The 11258-nt window shown below is 34.3% G+C and overlaps 1 protein-coding gene across 1 annotated transcript; it reads left to right on the top strand.

Moving 5' to 3' along the window:
* The first annotated feature begins 21 nt into the window (after window positions 1-21).
* On the top strand, window positions 22-9848 carry LOC117680666 (uncharacterized). Its single transcript, XM_066085252.1, has 8 exons — window positions 22-151; window positions 2997-3174; window positions 3314-3565; window positions 3993-4003; window positions 6513-6540; window positions 7788-7931; window positions 9218-9463; window positions 9691-9848. Exons 1-8 carry the CDS (start codon window positions 149-151, stop codon window positions 9720-9722), a joined length of 894 nt encoding a protein of 297 aa, XP_065941324.1. The 5' UTR covers window positions 22-148; the 3' UTR covers window positions 9723-9848.
* Window positions 9849-11258: the final 1410 nt, after the last annotated feature.

Genomic DNA, 11258 nt, shown 5'->3' with positions numbered 1-11258 from the left:
AATAACCTTGAATAATTCAACCAATCACATCGCCGTTTACAAAGTTTTACCTCTGCAGGTAACGTAAATAACAACAAACGAGTACGTGCGTGATCGACCGTCAAGTCAACTTTACCAACGCAATCGCTTTTATCTCTTCTGGTCAAGTATGGTATGTACAATTTTGCAACATTTTATCATTTTTTAACACGCTTAATCTTTGTTATATTGATTGCGACAGGTATGCAGCTATAGTTTGTGTTTCATTTTCAAAATACAATAAGAATTCATGTTTGTTTACCTGCGGAATTACCAGGTTATTTTTCTTTGAGTGGAATAATATATTATATAAACACTGCGTTGAGATTACCAAAAAAAAAAGCATTTACTAAATACATGTAAATGTTCATGTAATATGTTAGTGTCTTTTTGCTTTTTTTTTTAATGAAAGCCAATATAAACATGTACATGTAAATAAAATTGAAAAAGAAAATAAATTCAACTACGGTTTAAGAAATATTCTTGCTGCGCGCTTGCAAGACTCATATATAAAGCATGCACAAATTCGCGCAATTTATAATCTGTAAAGCATTTTCTATGAAGAAACTTAATCATAATTGACCAACATTTCGAGAATGCCAGCTATCGATTTGAGATCATGTGTTTAGCTCCAACTGCATAAATACCCGTATTTCATTGATTTCTTTCTTTCTCCATGCTTCAAGTTTCCGGCAAAGTCCCGGATGTCACTTCCATTTAATGATAAAATGTCATGCAGTTTTCCATTTTTCAATTGCCTGCATGTTCCAAGCAATATTTTGCACCAATTTCAATTCTTATCATATAAAACATTATGGAATTAATCGTGAGAGAGAGAGAGAGAGAGAGAGAGAGAGAGAGAGAGAGAGAGAGAGAGAGAGAGAGAGAGAGAGAGGGGTCATTTCATTGACATAAAATATGTTTCTATCTCATTTTCTATTGGAATTTCTGGAAATATAATAGAGATGTAGAACAAAATCTTTCTTCCAACGATGTTGCCATGTTGTCCTTTTGACACATTTTTAATCTCCCCCCCCCCCCCCCCCCCCAGAATGTATCAGTTATGAACATTTGTCCAGAAATTTTGATTTACAAGAATCTACGACACTGGACCATTAGACTAAGTTTTTTTTATTAATTCCGCTGCGATCAAGATTACTGTTGTGTGGTGTCGAACTCAAACTGTTTTTTTAGTATCATAAAACCGGATATTTGATCTAAATGACTTATTACAAACCTCATCTAGAATATATTATAAAATTCTACGAAATACATCGCTACAAGTTCATCGTTTTATTAAAAGCGTCCGTCAAAGTGTCAGGTTTTTTTTTCATTATTTGTACGCCGTATTTTTGGTAAGTGTTCAGGGTGAGGGTTGCAATATTTAACTCTTAAAAGAATTTATGGTGAAAAAATGTACAGCTCAAAGTTTTAAATCGGTGATTTTATTATGAATATGATGTACTCTCACCCACATTAGATATCCGAAAGTGTTCTATACCACATTTTAAAAATGTTAAAATATAAAAATAGACATCACACTCGGATGCAGCCGCTGGAACCTAACACTCAATCAATCTTTTAAAATGGCGACATACAGTGCGGTCCCTATAACGCTCGAGTTGTTCTAGTCACAACAATAAAAAAAAATGCGTAGAAATACGAATGCTATTTAACAAAATGATGTAGTGTAAAATGATAAATCGTTGGTCTTATAAAATCACACTTGATTGAAAGAAAAATGATAATATTGAAGACCCTTTCATAAAATGAAACATGGCACTGATGTCCCTAAAATTGACACTTCTTGGATATATTTATCATGCATGGCCCAGTTAGATTATTTTCCAGCTATTTAACTTATCACGTGTTTATAATCAATATTTTTATAAAAAGAAAATATGGATCGATCACTGAGAGCGAATTTTCCAAAGTGCTGTTTTGATATGTAGGATTTTGTTTTTTATTTTCACCTTTTTTTCCGTCCTACCACGGGCAATTTACACACCCCATTCCCCCATCTTCTTTAAGCCAAGTGATCGATCATCTGAGATTGCAATAACATTAATATTTGAATGGTATATGTCTCATATGAACATCTGACAACTTTTGTGTTGACATAGGCGTCGGAACCGGAGGGGCTGGGGGGGGGGGGGGGCTTAGCCCCCCCCCCCCTTTTTTTTTTTGCAAAGTTAGACCTAACCGTTAGGCACATAGCATCATAGAGGGTTCACCCCTCCCCCACTTTTTCTCTCAGGAAATATAATTGTTCCTGAATTTACCTTAAAAGATTGAAATATTGAGAAGTTGGAGTCATGGTATAGGCATACTAGCGCCCCCCCCCCCCCCCCGCCACGGATTAGGATTTTCATGATTTGGGGGGGGGGAAGTTTGGTAGGTAAGAAATTTTTTTTAACTATAGGTACCCCCCCCCCCCCCAACGGATTTGGATTTTCATGATTTTGGGAATTAGGTTGTTTTTTTCAATATTGCTGAGGATTAGTCTAGCCCCCCACTTTCAATTTACTTTCTACGCCAGTGGTTGATGTTGCGTTTCCTTGACTAGAAATAAATTAATGTGGTTCTTCGCAAACAAAATGTTTAAAATTAGATTTTTAGGCTGAGCTGACTGGACCGAAAGTTCTTTAATCGTTTGCAAAGATATGGTGTGTTTGTGTTTAGGGTGGTGGTGGTGGGGGATGGGGTTAGAAAAGGCATGCTTGTTGTAATTCAGACTATGGTGGCATATCTCTGCCCCTTGTGTGCAAGTTATTTTTTATAAAATATGTCGACATGCAAGATAAATATGTTGACATGCAAGATAGTTATGTCAACATGCAACATAACTATGTTGACATGCATGTCGACATATTTGATAGAAAAACACTTGCACACAAGGGGCAGAGATATGTCACCATACAGACGTTTTATTTTTGTTAAAATGACAGGGAACTAAATGAATATTTTTTTATTCACAGGCAGACCACCAGCACAGCGAGGAACAGATAGAAACTTGGCGGGAGGCGTTCGACATCTTTGACAAGAACAAGGACGGACACATAAGTCTGCGCGAACTGGACACAGTGGTGCGCAGTATGGGACTGAACCCCTCCATGAAAGACCTCCGCTCGTTTATCAAAGAGGTCGACCAGAACAGTAAGGGTTCCTTTTTAAATGTGATGTTGATATTATTGAATTATTGGGGATAGGGAGAAGGGGGTTTCTGCACTTAATCTGGAATTACGGTATCTATATTTAGTTACATTTATATTTACTACTTATCATATATTTATAGGAGATGGAAAAATACAATTTGAAGACTTCAAAATTTTGATGTCTAAATTTTACGTTAATAATTCACCCGAGGAACAGCAAAAAGACATTGAGGGAGCCTTCAAGATTTTTGATAAAAATGGAAACGGAGTGATAGAGAAAGCGGAGCTGCTGCGAATCGCCACCACTTTAGGTGAGCCCCTGACTGAAGAGGAGGCGGAACAGATGATGAAGATAGCGGACTCCAACAAAGACGGTCTGATTGATTACAAAGGTAGGAAGCATCTACCTGAACTAAGTTTGTACTGCATTTATAGCATGTATGTAAACAATATATCAACATGTAAAAGAAATGCAAAACCAAATGAAAGGGCAATATACTGAATGGTTTAACATTTTCCAGTACAATCTAATATATACTGGAATGAATTAACTTTCTCTTTTTTTTTTATTTCTTACGCGTAAAGAAGTCATTTAAATGTTAAAATTCTTTAAAGGTGATAATTTGGCAAGTTTAAAATTTCTTATTAAGAACAAGGTGTATATGCCGCTCCATTTGGCCTTCATTCTCCAAAAAATTAGATGGTTCTCAAGTACCCTGTTTTCCCTATTTCAAAACAAAGAAAATAAACAACTTTGTATTCGCACTTTATTCGTGAATTTCATTTTCTGTTTTATAATTAACATTGTTTTCTCTTAAGTACCATTTATTGTAAGACCGCATGAATTGATTGCTAATATATTCCACAAAACTACCAGAGAACCAATCAATTAAACTCTGTCATTTAATATATTTTCATTTTACTTTTATTTACAGAATTCTCAAAGTTCATTACACGACCAGTCCTAAATAGCACCATGGGACAGTGATTTCAGAAGCGGAGAGAACTACCCTCATTCGGTGTTCGATGCGGCAGCAGCAGAAACAATTTCATTTCTGCAAAAGAATATTTTCATGATGTTTATTGATATTAAGCATTTTAATTTATTAGCAATTCTACACGGAATTTTCTCATTGAAGTCATTCTGGTATTCCCCCCTCCCAGAATTTTGTGCAGATCTGATCAATTAAATATTATACCGTATCGTTTATAATCAAAGGAGCAACAGATCTTTCAGAAATATCGCGTTGTTTTTTGATAAAACACCAATGATATGTTTCCACAAACGGGTTTGAAATATAGGCGAATGTGAATGTTTCTTGAATTTGCTTACCCGGTAATTTATATAACGGAGATATGGAGGTCCCATGGAGTCTTTATAAAACATGTATATGCTATAGCTGTGTACTTCAATCTTTTCTTTGCCTGTTCGTGTCTTGTCCACTTTTGTTAGACCTATAAATTCAAAATTATGCAAGTTGACCATTCAGTAGTGCACGCAACATTTATATAAGATAGATGCTGTCACCTGATGGTGACTTATGTATAGTGCGTGTTTTTATTGATACTGTTATACCTTGTTTTTGTGAAGTTTTTAAGGCTCTTTGTTTTGTACTGTTTACATTACTAACATATAACGTAGAATATTTAGATATTTGTGTATACTTAGGCTCCTAATGTTTTGTTATGAGATATTTAATTACGCATTGCATTAAGATATCAAAGGGTCATAAATATTCCAATTGATTTATACTAGACAAAATCTAAGAATGAACATCTGAAATTTCTGCGTACCGTCGTTATTGTCAAAGTACTCAAACATGTGTCCATAATATGAAATGCAGTAATCAACAGTGTATTCTTTGAGGGCCATTGCACACTCCCTGCTATTTTCTGTTAAGTTTATATCGTAAGAAATATAAACATTAACAATCGTACGGTGCAAACAATCAATCAATATCTTGAAACAAAAATTTAACTTTTATATTCTATGATGATTTTTTTTAAATTAACTGATCTCTATTTTTTCTCGAAAAAAACAACGATCCTGTTCTTCTGACATATTTCAATTTTAAATTTATTTTATTCTCAATAATCTTAATTTTTTTGTAAAGGACACAGTTTGAAGACAAATGCAAAAGCCATAATATGGAATATCGTGCAATGAAATTTTTCAACTATGCCAGAGCTCAGAGTGCTATATTTTCTATGTGTAACATAATTTTCGTTCGTTTTCTGTCTCTGTAGAACATTAATGTGGGTTTGTCTGTTTGGCTATCAATACAAGCATATATTGTTTAGTTTGTGTAGAACATACGTTGTTATGCATATGTATTGATACTAGAGGACATGTCAAACAAATTTGAATTAAAATTGTCATATAGAAACTTCCGTTCCACGAATCTTTCTTTCATATCGAGAGTAATCACTCCAGCTATGTCCCATACTGACAATCTTGAGAAAAAATGCTCCAAATCTTGGACTGTTGATTTTAATATCGTAAACACTTTAAACTAGAGTTATCATATTCAATTAACTGTGTTAGTATATGTATACCGATCCATTTGTTCGTGCCACAAAAGCATACTTGTCTCGACGAAGAAAAGAAATCACAAACTCACTCGAAATGATAGTTAAAATTGTCCGAAAGTTTGCAAGGATATCTGCATAGATATAACCATTGATAAGATCGATAAATTGATTGATCTAATGAACGTTTGGTTGCTTAATTGATTTGTCAAGTGCTCTCTATGAGGATATTCATGCAGAGAAAATACATGTACATGTATGTAACTGAAGAGTAAAAAGGGGTGGTGGTGAATAACGGGTAAAGCTATAAAATACCGCGAAATACCTTAAATATGGAATGAACCCTCATATCTGAACGCACCCTTATAGTAATTCTTTATAGCGAATTTGTTCAGCATTTATATGGTTAATATTTCTTGCCAAAATAAAAAGAAAATTCAGAAAAGCCATGTGCAACAAGAGTGCAGATTATTATGTTAAATTAATTTTCTGGCACGTCCTAGCCAACTTTATATATATATAGTAATATCAACTTAATTCTTAGACCTGTTCATAGACAATTGACCTAATAAAGTGTACTGGATTAATCCAGGATTAGAGAGGTGCGACGGGTAGACTCGATTAAATCTTTAAAGAAGGAATAACTTGACATTTGTTAAAAGTTGGTGGATGTAAAACTTGAAAATATGGTTTGTTTTCTGACATCTTTTGTAATTTTTGTAAATTTTTAATTTTATTACTTTTCTTCTATACATAATATAGAATGATTGAAATGGGAATGATATATAAATGATTGAAATTAATTTGCAGGCTGAGCTGAGTCCAGCGGAAGTTGAAGGTAAGTGAAGATTGATAAACGATTTGAATCAATGTTTTATCAAAATCGGTCCCAAACCTTTAGCTGTCCATCAAGGACTGATTTCGATATCTTCAAATCTAACGCTTGAAAATTTCCATCGAATCCAAAAAAGTTTTATCAATAAAGGCAGACATAAATAGTTTTGGGGACAAAAAATGTGTACGTCAGGGACAGCTTTCTTGGATGGGGATCATTGTCATAGTTCAAGACAACCATGTATGAAACTTGGATATACATGTATATGTAAAAGAATATAAATTATTAATCATTCAAATCGATCTGGTTCTAAAGAGTTAAGTTGTACAAATCAAATCTATAGTCGCGAAGTTCAAGTTTGGGGTCACCATTTTCAGGCTATTAGTCAGCTTGTGATAAGATTACCAAATTATGTATTTAAGTGCCCATTAAAAGAGCATAATGACATAATTATTTTCACGAGATTTTTAATCTTACTGGGCATTAAATGCTGTTTAAAGTTCATTAACTTCAAGTTTAAAGTGTACATCTGATGTTTATTTAAATTATAAATGTTCTACATTATGTTTTACACGTGCCGTGTAATACATGGACTTCACAAGCTTTTGTTAACAATGTTTTTCTATGTTTTTAACACATACACACCCTTTACAAGAGTGCAAAGTGGTGCCCAATATGAGAGAGAGAGAGAGAGAGAGAGAGAGAGAGAGAGAGAGAGAGAGAGAGAGAGAGAGAGAGAGAGAGAGAGAGAGAGAGAGAGAGAGAGAGAGAGTGGGATCAACATGATAATTCATTTTTTTTACATGTAATTTAGAAAAAAAGAAATCTGCTGCGAGAAAAAATGGGGAGGGGGGGGGGGAGGCCCCTGGTGCTACGTGCCTGCTGAATGCGTTAGTCCAAAACCATCTTGCCGACCACTCTTTCCTCTTGACATCAAAAAAGAACGATGGATTTTTTAAAACTAAAACAAAATGAATTGTAAATTATCTTCAGTACTTTTAAATGTGAAATCATGTTTCAAAAATATGCTCTAACGGTCCATACATGTATTATCAAGTTATTATTTATTGTGTCGACCAACGTCATAAATACAGGCAGATTATCATCCGATCACTCCAAATATTTAATACATATTACCTGTTTGAAAATTGTACAAGTGCAGTGAATGTCCTCGATAATATTTCTTAAAATGAAGGATTTTCAGCCATACACTCATACATGTAGATTTTTCTCCCTCTCTTTTTGTGTAGAGCTTATAGAATGTTTTGAGATGTTCGACAAAAACAGGGACGGAACCATATCTGTGGAAGAACTTGGTTCCATACTCAGAGCCCTGGGCCAAAACCCAACCAAAGCACAGGTAGACGACATAATGAAGAAAGCGGACAAAAACGGTAAATCCCGTTTTTTATATATAAAAAATCCAAGTAACCGGAGGAAAATGTAACGATTCAATTTCGGTAATCCATATTTCCTTTTAAAGAGAAAATGATGATTATTATGTATTGAAAATATTTAAAAGCAGTGTTTCAGGCAATTAATATAGATGCCTATATATACATATATACAAATGTATGCAGCTATATATACTAGTAGTGTTTGAGATCATCGGAAACCAACACATTAACGATCTGTCAACTGTGTTTTCAACGACGTCCGCGTAACTAAACTATAATGAGCCATTTCATTGAAAAAAAAACACCATCATTGGTTCTTAACAAAACCACCACAGCTTTCACAATCTAATAATTTCATAAATTTTATAATACGTGGTTTCATACAACAAGCTTTAAACACCCATAATTTTTATTAACCTTGATCATTTACAAAGATTGATTGCAATGACAATGGATGTGTCAGTTGAATCCTTTCTATTTCTTTTCATAGGAAATAATCATAGATATAATTTATACTTATAGTAAACTGTATGATACCATTCTGTCGACCATCAGAGGTATGCTAAATTGATCGATAATGATATGAAAAGTATGGTATGATAAATAATATAATCGTTTGTGAGAAGTCGTCTTGTAAATGAAATGTGTTCGAATGGTCAAGTACAGACATGTGCGTCTATATAGGAGGAAATTCGGGTTGACATACCAGTGTTTTATCCCGTAAAGCAACGGAAAAACAATCGACTTAAAAGGTTCCAAAGTTTGATATGGACATTGCCCTGTGGTACAGCCATGTATCATGTACTTATACATAGGCTATTCAATCGCATGTTTTCTGTCATCACGATTTCCTCAGGAAATTATTTCCTTATACTGAGTAATTTCACAATAATGAGCAAAATATAGATTAATTGAATAGAACGTTACATAAATTGGTGGGGCTACTTTATTATAGAAATCAATTAATTAAGAACTGAATTTAGAAAAAACTCACATGTATTATGTTGGTGAAGGGAAGGGAGAAGGAGAAGAAAACACCACATTCAGTTTATTATTTTTGTATTTTTGAGCTTATCTATGGAGGAGTGTCCGAGGGGTGTAGCGGGTAAAAAAAAGAATGGAAGAGGCACACAAACAAACAATTAAATTAAATTCAGGCCCATTTCATATTTAGAAAAAGTTTCCAGCAGTCTAATACAGATATTGGCTGCCAATCAAGATAGTTGGGATATTAAATTGACATTTGAGGACTAGTTTTAATATAAAAAAAAATTCAATCACAGGTGATGGCGTGTTGAGTAAAGCCGAGTACGTCAGTCTGATTTCCGGGTACATGGTGGACCCGGAAGTTGTCAAGGCGGAGCTGAGAGAGGCCTTCATGACATTTGACAAGTTAAAACGAGGCTACCTAGATCTAAAGCAGATGTCTAAAGCTCTGAAATGTGTTGGAGAGCCACTGTCAGAGATAGAAATTAAACAACTGATTAAACTAGCCGACAAGAATAAGGACGGCAAAATTGATGTGGATGGTATGTACCCTTGTCCCTCACTGTTCCAAAATTATGATTGTGTACCGTAAACTAACGCTCCACCTCGCCATCTATGAGATTGATCAACCCAATATATTTCTGTAGTCAGCCAGTAACAAACCTAATAAATATATAATAATAGTGTTCTCATAAGCGTATTTCCTTATATTTGCTTAGATATAAATACAGTCAAATTATAACAAAAATGTTACAATTTTTTATTTCAGAATTTGTCGACTGTTTATGCCAACGAATGTGAGACTTTTCCAGCAGATTGAAGCCAAAACTTTTATAAAACAATGTGAATTTGTTAGTGACTTGCTCATATGTCTTTCACAATTTGCCAAGAGGAAAATAAAGAAATTTATTAGGTCATTACACAACCCACGCAGAACGAACTGTTTTGTTGAAATGACTATCATATACACGTAGTCATTTTCTCTTGTTCTGCTTTGGTTCTGTCATCTTTTTCAGTTTCATTTTTTATTCCTTGAAATATATCTAATTACAGTCATCATCAGAATTAGAAATGCAGTGACCTATCAAAGTCATTGTGTTGAAGTGGATTATATCTGTCAAGTGTTTGTCTATGATTCATCACATGTCTATGTAATATGTAAATAAAAATCTTCAATCGGATGATGTTAAACATCCAACGATACACAAGTTTTCTAATTTAGCACAGTAACTGTATTCAGATACAGTGATGTTAATTACATGTATATAAAAACATGATATACACGTAATGACAACGTTAACTATATAACTATTAACGGTGGGGTTTGCGTTTTATTTCCTAACACATACATGTATTTGTGTAGAGTTTTCTGGGATGCACTAGCTGCTGACTTGAGTATTTCTATGTCGAGCATCAGTGTTGATTAAGATACATAATTTTAACTTGGAAAATGTCAACGTTCCCACAATCCTCTGTACTTTAATTCTATCACGACAGTTTGCAAACCCAACTAAGATAATAAAGTATTAGTAAAAATGAGTTAGATCCAAATGCTCACAGTAAAAAAGTTATGTATTATAAATGCCATAGTTAACTTTCAATAAATAAATGTATTTTAAAAGTAACATATGTAGGTGCACAACTTTTGTTGAACCGATCAGCAGAAGCAACATGTAATCTTTGGTCTGTAAAAGCCCTAGGACAGGCAATTAATTCTCAGTAAAAAGCATACAGGAAGGTTTTAAAATTCAGTTTTAAAATTTAAGAAGAAGATAACTTTCACATCCTGGGCGTCTCTCTTGGTGTATTCGTTTGGTCGATTGGAGAGCTGCAAGTGTAATCCTAATTTGATCGTTTGCAGTATGGGTTCTCCGGTAGATCTCTATTGTCTACTTTCCAAATATCCTGGACCAGTTCTGGTGGTAGCAAATAAATACACCCCCCCTCTCTCTCTCTCTCTCTCTCTCTCTCTCTCTCTCTCTCTCTCTCTCTCCGCTACAGTTGTTATGATATCAGATTCCACGAATCAAATACATGTAAGCTGTTATTGCTACCCGGTTTCTGTGTTCCTTAGTGGTGAATATAATGCTTTGGCTCCTTTCAGATCTTAGATAAGGCAACAACCCAAGCAGCAAAGCTACCTAGCTGTTGCATTGTCTATTAATAGGCCAATGCAGATAATATCAAAGGGCATTATGTACAACATCATGTGTCCAAAGTGGGATTTCAACCTTCTGGTAAATGGCTTAAAACGCTTATGACAAAGTGGACCATAATCATGCCTTCAAAACTAAAAAAAAAATTGTTAATATATTGAATATGAAAGTAGAGCGCCTC

Source organism: Magallana gigas, chromosome 5 (genome assembly GCF_963853765.1).
Source record: "Magallana gigas chromosome 5, xbMagGiga1.1, whole genome shotgun sequence".
In the NCBI taxonomy this organism is placed as follows: Eukaryota; Metazoa; Mollusca; class Bivalvia; order Ostreida; family Ostreidae; genus Magallana; species Magallana gigas.
Note: the sequence above shows the minus strand (reverse complement) of the source record. Positions and strands in the feature narration are given on the sequence as shown.

Coding starts and splice junctions, on each gene's coding strand:
- LOC117680666 (XM_066085252.1), top strand. Junction 6,541..7,787: donor GAGTCCAGCGGAAGTTGAAG/GTAAGTGAAGAT, acceptor CTTTTTGTGTAG/AGCTTATAGAATGTTTTGAG. Junction 9,464..9,690: donor CGGCAAAATTGATGTGGATG/GTATGTACCCTT, acceptor TTTTTATTTCAG/AATTTGTCGACTGTTTATGC.